At 39.2% G+C, this 16,431-nt stretch overlaps 1 protein-coding gene across 2 annotated transcripts in view; it reads right to left on the minus strand.

Annotated features, from left to right (window-relative positions):
* Positions 1–1,526: 1,526 nt before the first annotated feature.
* STYK1 (serine/threonine/tyrosine kinase 1) overlaps positions 1,527–16,431 on the minus strand; it is a 52,721-nt gene continuing 37,816 nt past the window's right edge. For both annotated transcript variants that reach the window (XM_059935300.1, XM_059935297.1), the window contains exons 5-10: positions 16,067–16,248; positions 14,228–14,311; positions 9,441–9,649; positions 7,303–7,343; positions 6,536–6,632; positions 1,527–4,347 (exon numbers count right to left, since the gene is read on the minus strand). In XM_059935300.1, the coding sequence (XP_059791283.1) occupies positions 4,143–4,347; positions 6,536–6,632; positions 7,303–7,343; positions 9,441–9,649; positions 14,228–14,311; positions 16,067–16,248 (818 nt within the window). In that variant the 3' untranslated portion in view covers positions 1,527–4,142. The remainder of the gene's footprint in view (positions 4,348–6,535; positions 6,633–7,302; positions 7,344–9,440; positions 9,650–14,227; positions 14,312–16,066; positions 16,249–16,431) is intronic.

Genomic DNA, 16,431 nt, shown 5'->3' on the forward strand with positions numbered 1-16,431 from the left:
ACTGTTAGGGCTAGCTCATTACATTAAACGGATCAGAGTAGTAAATCAAGAATATTATATGGTCTAACACAATATTCTAAGGTAATTGAAATGTTTTTAAATGTCAGAATGACTATGGTCTATTTCAGTCTTCATTCCATCCATCCACCTTTCTCTCTTCCCTTCTGTAGTAGACTTATCTGTTTTAACCATATATGTCTTTTAAACCAGGAGTCCCCAACCTTTCTGGCACCAGTGACCGGTTTTGTGGAAGACAGCTTTTGCACGGATGTGAGGTTAGGGGGATGGTCAGGCGGTAATGCGCGCAGTGGGGAGCGGTGGGGAGCGGCATATGAAGCTTCGCTCGCTCTCCTGCTGCTCACTTCCTGCTGTGCGGCCTGGTTCTTAACAGGAGCGCCCCCAACCAGGGGTTGGGGACCCCTGTTTTAAACCACTCAGTGGAGTTACTTTTTTTAATGAGAAAACCACCATCATGCAGAAACACCAAAACTTCCACACCATTGTTTCTCAAATATGTTCATATATGGTGAGCACTTGAAGCTATTGCTAGATTATTACAACATGATATATTCAATTCCATTATTCAAACTAATAATTTATCGAGCATATGACAATATTATATGCTTCTAACACATAGCATAACCACTAATTCTTATTTCCATACAAGTAAAACCAGTCTGCTAAATTAAGCATAATAGGTGATTCTCCCAGTCTTGTATTGTATTTGATACACATTTATTTGTTTAAATGAGTCATGGTAGAGCAAACATTTAACAACAGTTGTTACAGCAAGGTTAAGATTTAGAAGATTCTATTCACTAACTTTTTCTTTAGCATGGTGAAAAATATTATTATTCAATTTTAATAGAAAATACCTAAAACTAGTGTTGTGCACGAACATGATTTAAGAACTACTGGTTCAGACTATTCTAAGTTGAATTACATTGTCAAGTTTCAATGAGACGTGGTTTCCAGATGGGCATTTGCTCAGTTCCTAACTATTTTGCAATTTTTTTTTAACCATAAAGCATACATTGGAAAAGCAAGACTGGGAGAGGAGGGAATCAAAACAGTAAAACAAACCCTAACCTGGATTCAATTTGATTAAATGGTAAATATTTTCATTCTTTTTTCCATTCATTAGCTTGGGAATACCTGGTATGGCTGATAAGTCAAAGATGCCAGAAATATAATTCTCCTTTAGAGAAAGCCTGGCCAAGTGAGGGAAAGACCCCGTTTCCTCTGAATAAACAATTACTGTATCCAATGTTCCAGACCTATATCCAGAAAAACAAAGTTTAAAATAGCAATTGTCTGCTTCTTTACCTCCTACCAAAACAAACATTAACATACAATGTGAAACAATTAGCAAAATATTTTAAAAATAAGATTTATTTGAAGCAACTATACTCCAATAAAAATTTAAAAATATTTCTTTATTTTACCAATTTTAATTTATATTGCATTTGTTTTATACTGTGTATATTTTATATCTACATATAAATTATATAATTTTATTAGGGTTGAGTGCTCAAAATATTTTTCCTAATAAAGATATGTAATAAAAAAAAATGAGGGGCACCAATTTACTACCAAATAAGTGACTTGAGGGCTTGAGTCATTCAGGATTTGTCTTTATTTCTTCCATAGAAGCTAACTTTGAGCTTTGTATGTGGTATACAATGAATAACTATTTGTAGAATTAATATTTTTTTCTCTTCCATATTTTAAAAGCTACTCTTTTCCATTGAGTCTCTTTTTGTACATGGTGGGGATTTTGAGAAGTATTCCCTCTTGGATCATCTGATCTATTCCCAGACTGTTGGTAGAGTTGATTTTTATTATTCCTAATTTACCCCTGATGGATGAGTGTCGAGTGCTACTTTGAATATCATTGGTAAAGGTGAATTCATTATTTCCCTTGCAAAAAAAAAATACAGCGTGAAAGAGCAATGCTGCATTTCATCATGCACCACTCTCCTCCCGCTTCACTATACCTCCCTCCCACTAGCCTCCTTGCAGTTGCTCAAGCTGAGTTTTTTCTTGCCTCAGAGTTTTCACATACATAATCCTTCAACTGGAAGGCTCTTCTCACTGTCAGGCTTACTCACCCATCCCTAAGGTCTCAGTCTAAATGCCATTTTTTCAGGGAGGTCCCCATTTTATACTCCCTTCTACTACCCTATACTTTTTCTTCACAGCACTTATCACAGCTGTAATTAACAAATACCCACATAAATGTGTATATAGTGTCTCCTGCTTTCTAGACTGTAAGCCAAAGCTCTCCTTTTCTTATTATCCAACACCTAGCATGGCGTCTGGCACAGTTGGCCTTAACACTCTATTCTTTGAAAATAGTTGAATAAATAAATAAATATTTTGTAAATTTGACTTAAATGAACAGCTGAGAACAATGAGATTCCATAGGACTTCATCATTTTGTGCTGAGCCATTCTTCCTCCCTTCTCCCTATTGCTGCTTACCACGCATTTAAATTCTGTCTAGTCATTGCGGTATTCCTAGAGGTGCAAGAATCATTATTCAGTTGGGCAACTCATTATGACTCCATCAGGATTCTAACTTCTGCAAGTTTTTCAATTGCCAGTCATTTTCCTATAGCAGCCTTGGATGTCCCTTCTAGAGTATCCAAGGTATTGTTTAAAATCACAGACCGCATGTTCAACTGAACTGTCATTATCATGGTATTTCCAGTATTTTGAACTAGTAGGAGATGACTGTCATCATCCAGATGCTCACACAAAAATTATGACTTCCTCATTTTAGTCAAGTGGTATTTGCACCATACCATCATCTTTAAGCATGTCCTCCCTTGCAGTGTGACTGACAGACCGAGGTTCTCTTCTTGGCCACCGTAGGTGTTAAATGAAAAAGATATGAAAGAGTCTAGGCTAGTAAGGATGAGAGTATGGAAATTAACATTTATTGAGCACATAGTATGTGCCAGATATGGTACAAATATATACTCTCATTCAATCCTCATGACAACCCTGTGAGGTAGGTAGTATCCCCTTTTCACGCATGAGGAATCCCTTTTCTGACAACATAGATTGCCTCTTGAATTTTTCTGTTGACATTAGCTTTCATTTATCTACTGTTATCCTCCCTATTGGAGAGATTTTGGCAACTGTGTAACCTGAAAAGCCTACTTTCACTCAATAAATATGAATTTAATGAAATAACTTTCACAGTAGATCATTGGATGTTTGAAAATGGGAACCCATCATCCTTCCATCTCAGGTTACATCCTCTTCTAGTCCTTGTTAAAGACGTCCTTGCCTACTAAGCACTTTTGCTTGATTTCCATATTTCCCATTTATTAAATACACAGTGTATTCATCATCGACCCAATTGACCCTCTGGGCTCAGTCTCCCTAGTCTCATAGGGGCCAGGAAGCCAGACTGTTGAAAAGTACAAGTTGAATGTTCTTAATCATGAAATGACCCCTCCAGCTTCTAGTTAAAATGGTACCAACAGGGTTCACCTACCTCAGAATTAGATCAAAGGGGACCATATTTCTCCTATATACACCTTAGGGGGAGCTCAGAAGTCTTCCTTAATGGTTCTCCTTCAGCCCTGCATGAACGGACCAGGAATGAAGTCCTGTATGTCCTTCCTCCCCCTTCTCTCTGAAGGATGACCTTGGTCCTCATCTATACTCCTGAGCAAGTAGAACCGTCAGTTTTCTTCTCATCAACTTCTTTATCAGCTTTCTCTTCCCTCATTTGATTCCAATTTTCTGGACCTTATAATAGTCTAGATAAAAGCGTGTTTCAAAGGAAACCAGCCTGTGGTGGGAGGGACCAGCTTATCTGTGCCATGCTGCGACAAACACTGCAGACTTGTAAAACCTCCCTTGCATTGACACGGTCCATCCATCTACCCTGCATCTTCAGGACGGGGATAACAGAAATGAAACTGTACGTCTCAGTCTCGAGGGTGTATGGTGTGTGCAGCCTCATCTAGCATCATTTCAGGTTTCTAGGGAAATGTGCAGGGGAAGATGCAGGGTCCATGTCCCGTACCTCCCTTTATGTCCCAGTAGAAAGTCTTTTCTCTGTTCTTGGAGGAATTGGTTCCAAGAGTATATGATCTCCCAAAAATGTGTGTTGCCCCAGGATCTTCAAAGGACGCTATAGCTATAGGAGAGACTCTCCACGCTGACGCCCGCCACAGCTGCGTACAATTCAGGCACCACCAATTCTGGTACTTGCAACACAGCCTTGTCATTTGCAGTTCGAGCGGCAGTTTCCAGGCGTGAGTGTAGCTCTCTAAGTGAGGGGCGGCTGTCCTCACTCCAACGCCAGCAGGACTTCATGAGACCGTACCTGAAAGGGAAACAAGAGAAACAAGAGAAGCTGTCTCCTCTCCTAACAAACCTTAACAAAAGAAACCTACGAGTCTTTAATCTACTTCTCATTGCTGTGTCCCATATGCTTCCCAGAGAATACTGTTCCTTCTCATCCTCCTAATGCTAAGTCTCTGAATATCATCTTCTCAACAGGACCCTTTTTATAAAAGGAATGACTAAATATTTCTTAAACTACAATCAGTATGACAGAACAGTTTTTTTTTCCATTAGATTACCAAAAGCTCTTAAGTGTTTTCATCTTACATGTTATTAATTTGCATCATTCCAGACCATTGCTATAACTTATCTACCAGTATGAGCTACATTACAGCAAGGAAAATAAGAAGGTATGGAATAATACGATTCATACTAATTTCAGATAATGTAATTAGATGGTTCCTTCCTTTAATCCAGGTCATTTCCCCCCTTTATTACTTAGCTTCTCCAGGAAATTGCCTTAATCGAGATAGAAGTACTTACCACTTTGAATCTGTCTTTGCTTCAATCCAGTTTCTAGAGAATTTACAACATAGCCTGTTTTCAAACAGTCTTCATCAAGTCTCATTCCTGCCCAAGAACTTACAGTGATTTCCCACTGCTCACCATATAAAGTCAACATCCCACCCCCTAGCTTCTTACCACATAGTTCTTGCCTAACTGAAGCCCTCTCCTCCTGACAAGTCAGTGTCTTGCTATGCCCTAGATGTGGTTAGTAACACCCAACTCTGTCTTTGCTCGTGCTCTGCCCAATTCCTTGAATATCCTCTCCATGGTTATCCTTTCCCACAGGTTTAAGTCTCAATTCCTTTCCTTATAAACCTCAGCATGCACTGTGTTTCCCACACTCATTAATGTTGTACGATGAGACTTTGTATAAGATGCTACTTTAATAATACTGCTAACGTTTTACCAAGAACTTACTTATTATAAAAGGCATGGTAGGGAAACTTAACATGCATTATTTCATTGTAGCCTCACAATAATTTTGAGGTAGGATTATCATTATACCTATTTGAAGATAAGTAATCAACGCACAGTAAAGTAGTAGGACTAGGGCTGAACGTGTGTCTTTTTGACTCCATGAGATGAATCTGAGCTTTTAACCATTCTACTTATTGCCTCAAACTTTATGTTGATTTTCATGTTGTTTCTGATATCCTTCTTCAAGACCAGGTACTTTATCAGTTAAATGTCTCTCCCCAGTATCAAGGACAGCCTTTTATACACATAAAGCCTATGAGAAATATTTGTCAACAACTTCATTCTAGTATACCCGGCCAGTATCACTATACTGTGTGTATGTGTGTGTATATACACATAAAAATATATATCAACAGTTTTGATATTTAACATTTTTTAACATGCTTGATGCTGTAACTGTTTAATGTTGGGAAACCCAGGTGCTGGAAATTTACCTTTTCAGTGCTGAAAAATTTACAAAATAGCAACAACTTTAATAGAAATGTATATTAATATATTAACTCCTGCCTTCTTAAAAATAATTTAACCTTTTCTTATGTTCTATAACAACCTTTTTTTGTACTTTATTGGTTATAAAATTCTGAGGGTAATTTTTAATTTTTCCATTTTCTGCCTCTACGTTAGTTCACCAACTGTCCCTTTCTGCTGACAATTTGATATCCTCCTTCTCCTGTCTAATTTCTTCTCACCCCCCCCCCCTTTTGGTTGGCTTCCAACATGCTTAGAACTGGGAAAACAGATAATCAATATTTTTTTAAGTTAAATATTAAATAGGAACCAGTGAGTAACTGTAGTGCAATGGATTTTATGACAACTATATTAGAACTGAAGCTAGTAGTCTCTAACTGAGACTGACATTTAAATAGATAAAACACTACTGTATTTTCATTGGATTTGGTCTATTTTAAAAGCTTCCAGAAGAACTAAGCTTTAACAACGTTAGCAGACTTAAATTTCTAATATAGTACTCAGTGGTTGCCTCAATATTTTGTGTGTGTGTATGTATACACACATACATACATATGATATACATGTACATCGTATATGTGTGCAGATGTGTTTTACTGCATAGGTTTGGTTTAGGGTTGTACATTAACACATAAAGGACAGCTGAGGGTCATCTGAGCCACTTTGAAAGGGGCACGACTGATGAAGAGCAAAAAAAGATTTTAAAAACCATTTACATGGTGTGTGTGCAGCTACTGGGTCTCTTCATGATTTTCCTTCTTTGGAGATACTGTAGGACGCTGGTAGGAGGGACTTCAGGATATGGAGGTGCCCCTGTTGGTATGGAAAGAATGAGAGTAGTAAGAGAACTTAAGGGTCCTCTGGAATATAAAGTATAACTAACACTACTCTCCATCCACCTGGGCTAATTGCCTGCAAAAAGTATAGCCATAGGAAAAATAATAGATATAATATAATTGCTCCCTGGTGATCAAGTAAGGATATAGCTTAGAGAATTTTGGAAAAAAAGAGACGGGAGGGTGGGTACTGATAACTTAGCAGAACGTTGAGTCTTTAGGAAAATAACAAAATAAAGCAAAGTGAGAAATGAGATCTGCCCTCTACTTCCCAAACATGAGAAGGTGCTATAGTTTCTCCATCAAGTGGATTAATAAATCTAAAGACAATACTTTTATGTTTATGCAAGATCATCCTTGGAATCATCCTTGGATTTTAAAACATCCCATGGAATTGGTAAAGTCTGGAGGGAAAGAAAGGGAAAGAAAGCAAAAGAAAGTTAAAAACAGAAAGAGGGAAGGAGAGAGAGAGGGAGGGAATCAAGACATTACACGACTATCTCAAAAATCAGGATTCTGTGTCAACTCAGTTCAACCTTCAGAGATTGTACCGAAACCCCTTCCCATAGCAAATGTCATCCACCACCCAAATAAACATCCTTGTATATCTTTGTATAGGCGCACACTACTTTGGGGATCCTCCTTACCTAGCGTCACCATCTCGTAGAGCAGTATCCCAAAAGACCAGCTGTAAAAGAAACAAGGCCATGGATTTAATTTCTATTTCTGCCTTTCGTAAAGACAGCTCACTTAAATACCAGAGGCCTTCAGTAAGAACCCCATTACAAAGGCAATGAAAGGGAATCAAGGGTGACTGATACAATAAGCAGTGAGGTAGTGCCATTAGAAAGCATTTCTGGGCTTCCCTAGTGGCGCAGTGGTTGAGAATCTGCCTGCCAATGCAGGGGACGCGGGTTCAAGCCCTGGTCTGGGAAGATCCCACATGCCGCGGAGCAACTGGGCCCGTGAGCCACAACTACAGAGCCTGCGCGTCTGGAGCCTGTGCTCCGCAACAAGGGAGGCCGCGATAGTGAGAGGCCCGCGCACCGCGATGAGGAGTGGCCCCCGCTTGCCGCAACTAGAGAAAGCCCTCGCACAGAAACGAAGACCCAACACAGCCAAAAATAAAATAATTAATTAATTAATTAATTAATGAAAAAAAAAAAGAAAGCATTTCTGTCCAATCCCCTTAGAATCTAAACTATTTGAGTACTGAATTTATGTCTCCTTTTTTCTATATTACACATTAATAGATATTTACCATTATTTGCTAAATTGTGAGTGTTTGTGCAAACGTGCAAAGATATTCACCCAAACATACAGAAATTCCCCTCTGCATCTTTTTCATCCTTTCCATTTCTCCCTGCTGAAATTCTAGCCTTTATTCTTAGCTCAAGGCCAAGCAAGTTTTATCATTTATCTACTATTTCCTCAGTAGATCTAATTGCCCAAACCTAGGAAAAATATTAACAGAACAAGTTTTATACATAATTGGGGTAGGCATTTGCCTAAGCAGTATGATTCAAGAGATGTATATTTCACTATTCTATAATATCATCATTAAATGAGCAATATTTCCCAGTTAAACTTATTATTCCCAGACCTCTATTCAAAAGCAGATGTCAGCGAAGCAGCAATGAAATAAAAAAGCAGTCTTCTGGGGACTTCCCTGGAGGTCCAGTGGTTAAGACTCTGCACTTCCACTGCAGGGGGGCATGGGTTCAATCCCTGGTCAGGGAACTAAGCCCCCCCATGCCACGCAGTGCAGCCAAAAAATAAATAAATAAAATAAAAAAGCAGTCTCTTAATTGACTCACCACATCAACTCATGTTCTAAATTTCCCCCACAACTCATAACATTCATGGCTAGTAAGATATTCTATAGTATGTTTATGTGCTCCTCCGAGCAGTTGAGTTATATGGCTACCAAAAGTCAATCGCAGTTCTTTACAATCCTGTTTATGCCAATCCTATATGTAACTGTAATTATGTAATCAATTAAATATTATGTAAGCTGATTAAATATACATGCCAAAAGCATTAGCTCCCTGAAAACTAGATTGAATGCTTTGAAAATATTCTATAAAACCAAGCTGCTGAAAAGAAAATGTTGTCAAATTGTGTGGGTGAGACAACTGTAGAAAACTGGGAAAAAATTAACAATAAATGTCTGTAGTCAAATTGCATCACAATTGTTTTCAAGTTTCTTTCTCTATTTAGAGTCATCCCAAACTGAAACTCAAAAATAATTCATTATGGGTGCTATTTATACAAGAAACACAACACGTAACTTCATTTAGCATAGCAGGTCTATCCCCTTGGCCCTCCTCCAAAAGATTGATAATTAAATATCTACTTATATGTTTTAAGTTAAAATAAATTGAGTATACACACACACATATGTATTTATTTTAATAAGTCCTAGTTCAACTAAACTTTTGATTAAGCGGACCTACCTCTTTCAGATAAAACTAGATAAACAGATAAAACTCCACCAGATTAAGTCCTCAGATACTAGCATGAATAATCTATTCACTTTTTTTCTCTCCTAATTAAGGTTTCTAATCTAACACAGAGGGAATACTTCAAAAGGCACTACAAAGGATTGCAGGCAGATGTCAAATATGAGCTCTGCCGCATAACACACATTTTTGCTTGAGAGTCCGACTTCTCAGTAGAGATTTCATGGGGAGACATAATTGACAATAGACCCAGTCATGTTCACGAGCTGGAGGACACCTGGGTCAAGAAAGGAAGAAATCCACAGGGCAGGAACAAACCATACATGTCTCCTTTGATGCCAGCCGGTCTCAGCAGAAGCCGTTCTGGCGCGAGCCACTTGAGAGGTACGATGCGAGTAGACGAGATGGCCCCTCGGGAGTGGACTTCATAAGCCAGGCCCAGTCCGCAGAGCTTAGCAGTGAGATCACACTGGATCAGGATATTCCTGGCTGCCACATCCCCATGGAACAGATGCTTATCCTGGAGAAATTCCTGTCAACATGAGATCAAAGATGGATCAGCTCTCTGAGGTCATGGCTTAGGTCACAGGTAAAGAGAAACAAATCCTTGAAAAGACAAGGAGATTTTCTACTCTGAACAAGCCTCATTAATAATGACATATTGCTTCCAAATATTTATTAATTTTTTAATTAATTTTTATTTATTTATTTTTGGCTGTGTTGGGTCTACGTTGCTACATGAGGACTTTCTCTAGCTGCAGCGAGCAGGGGTTTATTGTGGTGGCTTCTCTTGTTGCAAAGCACGGGATCTAGGCGCGCAGGCTCAGTAGTTGTGGCACGCGGGCTCAGTAGTTGTGGCTCTTGCGGCATGTGGGCTTAGTTGCTCCACAGCATGTGGGATCTTCCTGGACCAGGGATCGAACCCGTGTTTCCTGCACTGGCAGGCAGATTCCTAACCACTGCGTCACCAGGGAAGTCCCACTTCCAAGTATTTATAATGAATCAGACATGTTTGCATTGTGTTTAAGATTAGCAAACTGATACCAATACTTCATTCCTCTTTTTAAAAAAATAAAACACTTTATTTTTTTAAGAGTTGTTTTAGGTTGACAGCAAAATTGAGTGGAAAATCCAGAGCACTCCCACATCCCTTCCCTCCCATTTCATAGTTTCCTCTATTATTAACAACTAGCATCAGTGTGATATATTTGTTACAACTGATGAACTGATACTGATACACTATTTTCAACTGAAGTCCAGAGTTTACATCAGGGTTCACTTTTCGCGTTGTACATTCTCTGGGGTTTGACAAATGATTTACACATTTTGGATACATTGATATACCCTTTATATTTTTGAAGACACATTTATTAGTAAATACACTAGCTTTGCTTTAAAACAAACAAATAAAGCTTAGCAAACTGACCAAATAATCCAAATAACATTTGTACTGGGTTTGGAAATTATAATCCCCTACTCTGACCCTGACCCTGGCCTGATTTTCCTCTCAGATAGGACCCAGCTAGACAAGGGGAAGGAGAGTAGGTTTCAAGTTTCTAGCAGCAGTCTCCCAAACAGGGTAATATATACATAGCAAAATTGAGTGGGGACTTCCCTGGTGGCACAGTGGCTGGGAGTCCGCCTGCCGGTGCAGGGGACACGGGTTCGGGCCCTGGTCCAGGAGGATCCCACATGCCGCGGAGCAACTGGGCCCGTGCGCCACAGCTGCTGAGCCTGTGCTCTCGAGCCCGAGAGCCACAATACTGAGCCCACACACCACAACTACTGAAGCCCATGTGCCTGGAGCCCGTGCTCTGCAACGGGAGAAGCCACCGCAACGAGAAGCCCACGCGCCAGAACAAAGACCCAATGCAGCCAAAAATAAATAAATAAATTTATTAAAAAAAAAAAAATTGAGTGTCATAATAATAAATTTATATACAGTTTTACATCATCTCATTTTGTCCCTAAAATAACTAGATGAGGTGAATTAGGGAAGTAACTTTCAGATAAATCTAAATGATTATATAAGGTCACACTGGTACTAAGTAGTAGTGACCAGAACCCAGTATTCTAATTCATAGGAAGTACTACAAATTCTACTAATACTTTTCAGGCCAGGCTGCAAATCAGAATTGCCTGAGAGATTTATAAATTCATAAGGTTTTCTCTCCGGATTTACTTAACCAAAATCTAGGAAGAGGGACCTGATAATCTATATTTTTAAGAAGTATCAAAATGATTATAGCACAGCCAAGAAGACATTTGAGAACCACTGCACCTGAATGACACTGATGTGTTGAAATCATTTCTCCCAACATCAAGGTGTTCAAGGCATACAGAGATGCTGAAAAACTATATGTGACTGAAGTGCTAGAGACTGAGGTCTATGATTACTAAACAAGAATGGTGTGAAAAAATAAAAGGTGAAGGTGGTAACTTCCAGTCATTGATGGTGAAGCAAACAGTGACTAGCAGGGATTTTTTCGGTTTTTTTGTTTTTTGTTTTTTTGTCTCAGGTGGGGTCTCAGAACAAAGATATTATACTCTAATGAGAAGAATTGAAGAATGTACTGATCTTGAGGTTGTTAAGAGTTAGAAAAAATACTATGATGTTGCCTCATAAGTGGTAAACTAGGGCTCTGAGGAATGCTTCAGTGTGATCACTGCATCTCTATGGCACCCCTGCAATTATGGTTCAGAATACAAGGTAAGCTCTGTCCTGATACCCTAACTTTTTATTGAAGTATAGTTGATTTACAGTGTTGTGTTAGTTTCAGATGTACAGCAAAGTGATTCAGATATATATGTATATATATATATACATATACACATATATGTATATATATATTCTTTTTCAGTTTCTTTTCCATTATAGGTTATTACAAGATATTGAATATAGTTTCCTGTGCTATACAGTAGGTCCTTGTTGTTTATCTGTTTTATATATAGTAGTGTGTATCTGTTAATCCCAAACTCCTCACTTATCCCTCCTCTCCCCTTTCCCCTCTGGTAATCGTAAGTTTGTTTTCAATGTTGTGAGTCTATTTCTGTTTTTTAAATAGTTCATTTGTCCTGATACTCTAACTTTATCAAGGAAATATACCAACTAGGCCATCCAAACACCATAGTTAACATTTATTTGTATGATGTGCTCTCTCTCCCTTGCTCCATGAGAACTTCAACTAACTTTTTCTCACTTCATCACCTCTTTTTTCCGAAGCTTTCTCTGATTCCATTTAGATCCCTTGTATATTTCATACCTCAAGGTGGCAAGATATATCAAATACTAAAATAGTAGCTTCACAGAGCCCTGATTTTCCATCGCTAATTTTACACACAATTATCTAAATAATTTCACAGGAATAGTCATCTAAATTTCCTGAGTAATTCTGGTAAAGGTAACTTTTTTTTTTCTCTTAAACCTTGAGTTCTTTCTCTTCCCTGTTTATTTAGGTTAGTTTAAAATAAAGAAATACTCTCACCTTTGCCCTTTCTTATTCCTCCTCTTCCACTTGTTCCTTGTTCTTTTTAAAGTATCTGTAATTCCTATCACATTCAGTATCAAAGCAAATCTACAACCTAACATGTTCTGAACTAGTATTTCTTGTTTTACAGGTATAAATTATAAGCTTCCTTCTGGTTTTGTAGCCTTTCACCCATTCAGTTTCTATTCCCATTTCTTCTCCCAACTTGCTTCCCCTTTCCCCTTTTACATCTGTTAACATTAGTATATATCTGGAAGTATGTGGACATACAGCTGTTGGCCCTGGTTTTTTACCCTTAAGACTGAGAAACCTTTTAAAACCCTTCCTGTTCCTTCTTTTTTTAAAAAATATAAATTTATTTATTTTATTTATTTATTTTTGGCTGCTTTGGGTCTTCATTGTTGCGCCTGGGCTTTCCCTAGTTGCTGCAAGCGGGGGCTACTCTTCATTGTGGTGCACAGGCCTCTCATCGCAGTGGCACCTCCGGTTGGGGAGCACAGGCTCGAGGCACACGGGCTTCAGTAGTTGTGGCATGCAGGCTCAGTAGATGTGGCTCATGGGCTCTAAAGCACAGGCTCAGCAATTGTGGCGCACGGGCTTAGTTGCTCCGTGGCATGTGGGATCTTCCCAGGGCTCGAACCTGTGTCCCCTGCATTGGCAAGCAGATTCCCAACCACTGTGCCACCAGGGAAGCCCCCCTGTTCCTTCTAAAAACCCTAAATTGGGACTTCCCTGGTGGCACAGTGGTTGAGACTCTGTGCTCCCAATGCAGGGGGCCTGGGTTTGATCCCTACTCTGGGAACTAGATCCCACATGCATGCTGCAACTAAGAGTTCGCATGCCGCAACTAAGATTTCGCATGCCACAACTAAGGAGCTGGCGAGCTGCAACTAAGGAGCCCGCCTGCTGCAATGAAGAAGCCCACGTAATGCAACTAAGAAGCCAGTGAGCTACAACTAAGGAGCCCGCCTGCCACAACTAAGACCCGATGCAACCAAATAAATAAATATTTTTTAAAAAAACACTTTAGGGCTTCCCTGGTGGCACAGTGGCTAAGAAACTGCCTGCCAATGCAGGGGACACAGGTTCGAACCCTGGTCCAGGAAGATCCCACATGCTGCAGAGCAACTAAGCCCGTGCGCCACAACTACTGAGCCTGCGCTCTAGAGCCCACAAGCCACAACTACTGAAACCTGCGTGCCACAACTACTGAAGCCCGGGGGCCTAGAGCCCATGTTCCACAACAAGAGAAGCCACCGCAATGAGAAGCCCACGTACCACAACGAAGAGTAGCCCCCGCTCACTGCAACTAGAGAAAGCCTGCACGCAGCAACGAAGACCCAACGCAGCCAAAAATAAATAAATAAATTTATTTTAAAAGAAAAACACTTCAAACTGACTACTTTCTTCCTAGAATTACCAATCCTGAATTATGTTATCTAAATAATTTCATGAAAGAATTGAAAACAATTTATTGGTGCTTGAGTTTCCGTCCCCTAGCTTCCATCTGATTTCCTTTATAATATATACCCCATTTGAGAGCATAACTGAGAAATATGACATTAAATACCAAGCTAACAAGAAAAATCACTGTCATCTGTTGTCATTTCTCCAAGCCTTACCACAGCCAAAAGGACCTGCTTCCCAATGTGATATATTTGTTTTTCTGTGAGGTCATAGGGAAGGCCATCCATGGTCATCACATCCTAAATAGATAGAGAAAAAAGAAGTATATCAAAATGACATGAACAGATCTGAAAGAAAAAATAGGGGCAGAGATATTCTTAAATGCAGTTATCAAAGCTAAAGAAAATACACAAAAATATAAGGACTATAAGATTCAAGGACAGATATAATGAGAGATTCTCAGATATGCAGAGAAGTACCATGATTTATCAGACCAGGAAAACAGTAAAGAATGTAGATAAGTAGCAGAATGAAGGAAGAACAGAATAGCAGGTAAGAAAGACAAGTATATATAAGACTATCCATTGGATAAAACAGCAATTTTCCTAGGGCAGAATATGTGTGTGTGTGTGTGTGTGAGTGTGTGTGTGAGAGAGAGAGAGAGAGATTAATTAAGCACATTAACTCAACACATCTTGACTGAATGCCTACTATGTGCCAGATTCCATCTTAGGAACTCAGAATACAAAAGTGAGCAAAATAAATATGTCTACTGCCTTCTGGAGCTTATACTGTGGCAAACATGTGAATCAGAATAAAATAATCATACATAAATACATGGTTACATATCTATAAGTGCCATGAAAGAAATGTAAAAGAGATCATATGATGGTGGAGGAAAGAGAGCTCATTCAGTTGGAGAAGAAAGGAAAGCTCTTGACGAGATCCGAAGAGTGAGTGGCCATTGACCCTACAAAGAAGGGAAAGGGAGAAGTCTGGTGTAATGAGAAAAGCATGCGAAAACAATCTGAAATAGAGAGGCATGCAGTCTGAAAAATAAAAAGAAACAAGTGAGGTTAGGGCACAGACCAAGTGACAGATGGATAACCTCTTATAAAGGTTTAAAATCTCATGATGTGCACATTGTCCTATTTGCATCACTGGATGGAAGAGGTCAACAAGGTCTCTTTTTCATAAACATTTAGTAATACGATGATCAGCCTACCTAGGAGGCTTGATTAATATTGAACTTTGTTCATCAGCAAGTGACGAGCTAACTAGGAAAACATGGAGCACTTCAAAAAGACGAGTAGATACAGAAGTGGTGAAATTGTAAGGAATAGGACTTGCACTTTAGCATGGAAATTTCTGAACATTAAAATTTTTTTAAATATGAATTGGAGATATACAAACTTGCAGGCTGAATTTCTCCTTAACTCAGCCTCGGCACACTAGGGTGGTGTTACGGAATGGAAAATATACTTGACACTAACAACCAAATTATTACTAACAGTAGTTAGGTTGTTATGCAATTATCATTAAAGCAGCTACCATTTTGAGTGCTTAATATGTACCAATCACTATGTTTTTCCAGACGTAATTTCCTTGAATTTTAATAAGTATTTATCATTACTCCCACTTTACAAATTCCAAAAACTCAGGCTCAGAGAGGTGATTTGCCCAAAGTCACATAGCTTGTAGGAGATGGAGCCCAAAGTCCATTCTCTAAATCTGCACTGCCCAATATGGTAGCCATCACCCACATATGCCTATTTAAACATATATTATTTAAAATTAAATAAATTTGAAAATTCAGTTTCTTAATCATATCAGCCTCATTTCAAGGGTTCTGTAGCCACATGTGATTAGTGGCTACCATATTGGACAGAGCAGATATTCCATCATCACTAAAAATTCTATTGGTTGGTGATAATCACTCTGTTATGCTATTATAATGTCTTTCTAATTTGTCATTTATCAGGCTAATTGACATGTGAACAGCTAATAAGCCAGGTCAAGCCTTTCCTTCCCAACACCTCTACCCTACCACTTACCCGGCGACAGGTCCAGAGAAAGCTGAGCAGGTCCCCCTGGGCCACATCCTCCAACACCATATAGAGCGGCAGCCCTTCTGTGCAGCAGCCTTCCAGCTGTACCAGGTTCTTGTGCTTCCCCAGGTACTGATAGAACCGGATTTGCCCTAAGAACTTCTGCACCTCTTGGAGCCCAGCTGGTTCTGTGGAGGACAGAAGAACCATGGGGAGTGAGCAGTCAGAGTGTCACCAATAAAATGGGGGTTCAAGTCAGGAAGCAACCTCAGATGATAAATTTCAAGGCTCCAAAGGGGAGTGAGTGTAGACAACAAGTAAAAAGAAAGAGAATCAATTAGAAGATGATCTTCAATGTCACTGATCTTTTG

This window comes from Balaenoptera ricei, chromosome 10, assembly GCF_028023285.1.
Source record: "Balaenoptera ricei isolate mBalRic1 chromosome 10, mBalRic1.hap2, whole genome shotgun sequence".
NCBI classification, from domain to species: domain Eukaryota; kingdom Metazoa; phylum Chordata; class Mammalia; order Artiodactyla; family Balaenopteridae; genus Balaenoptera; species Balaenoptera ricei.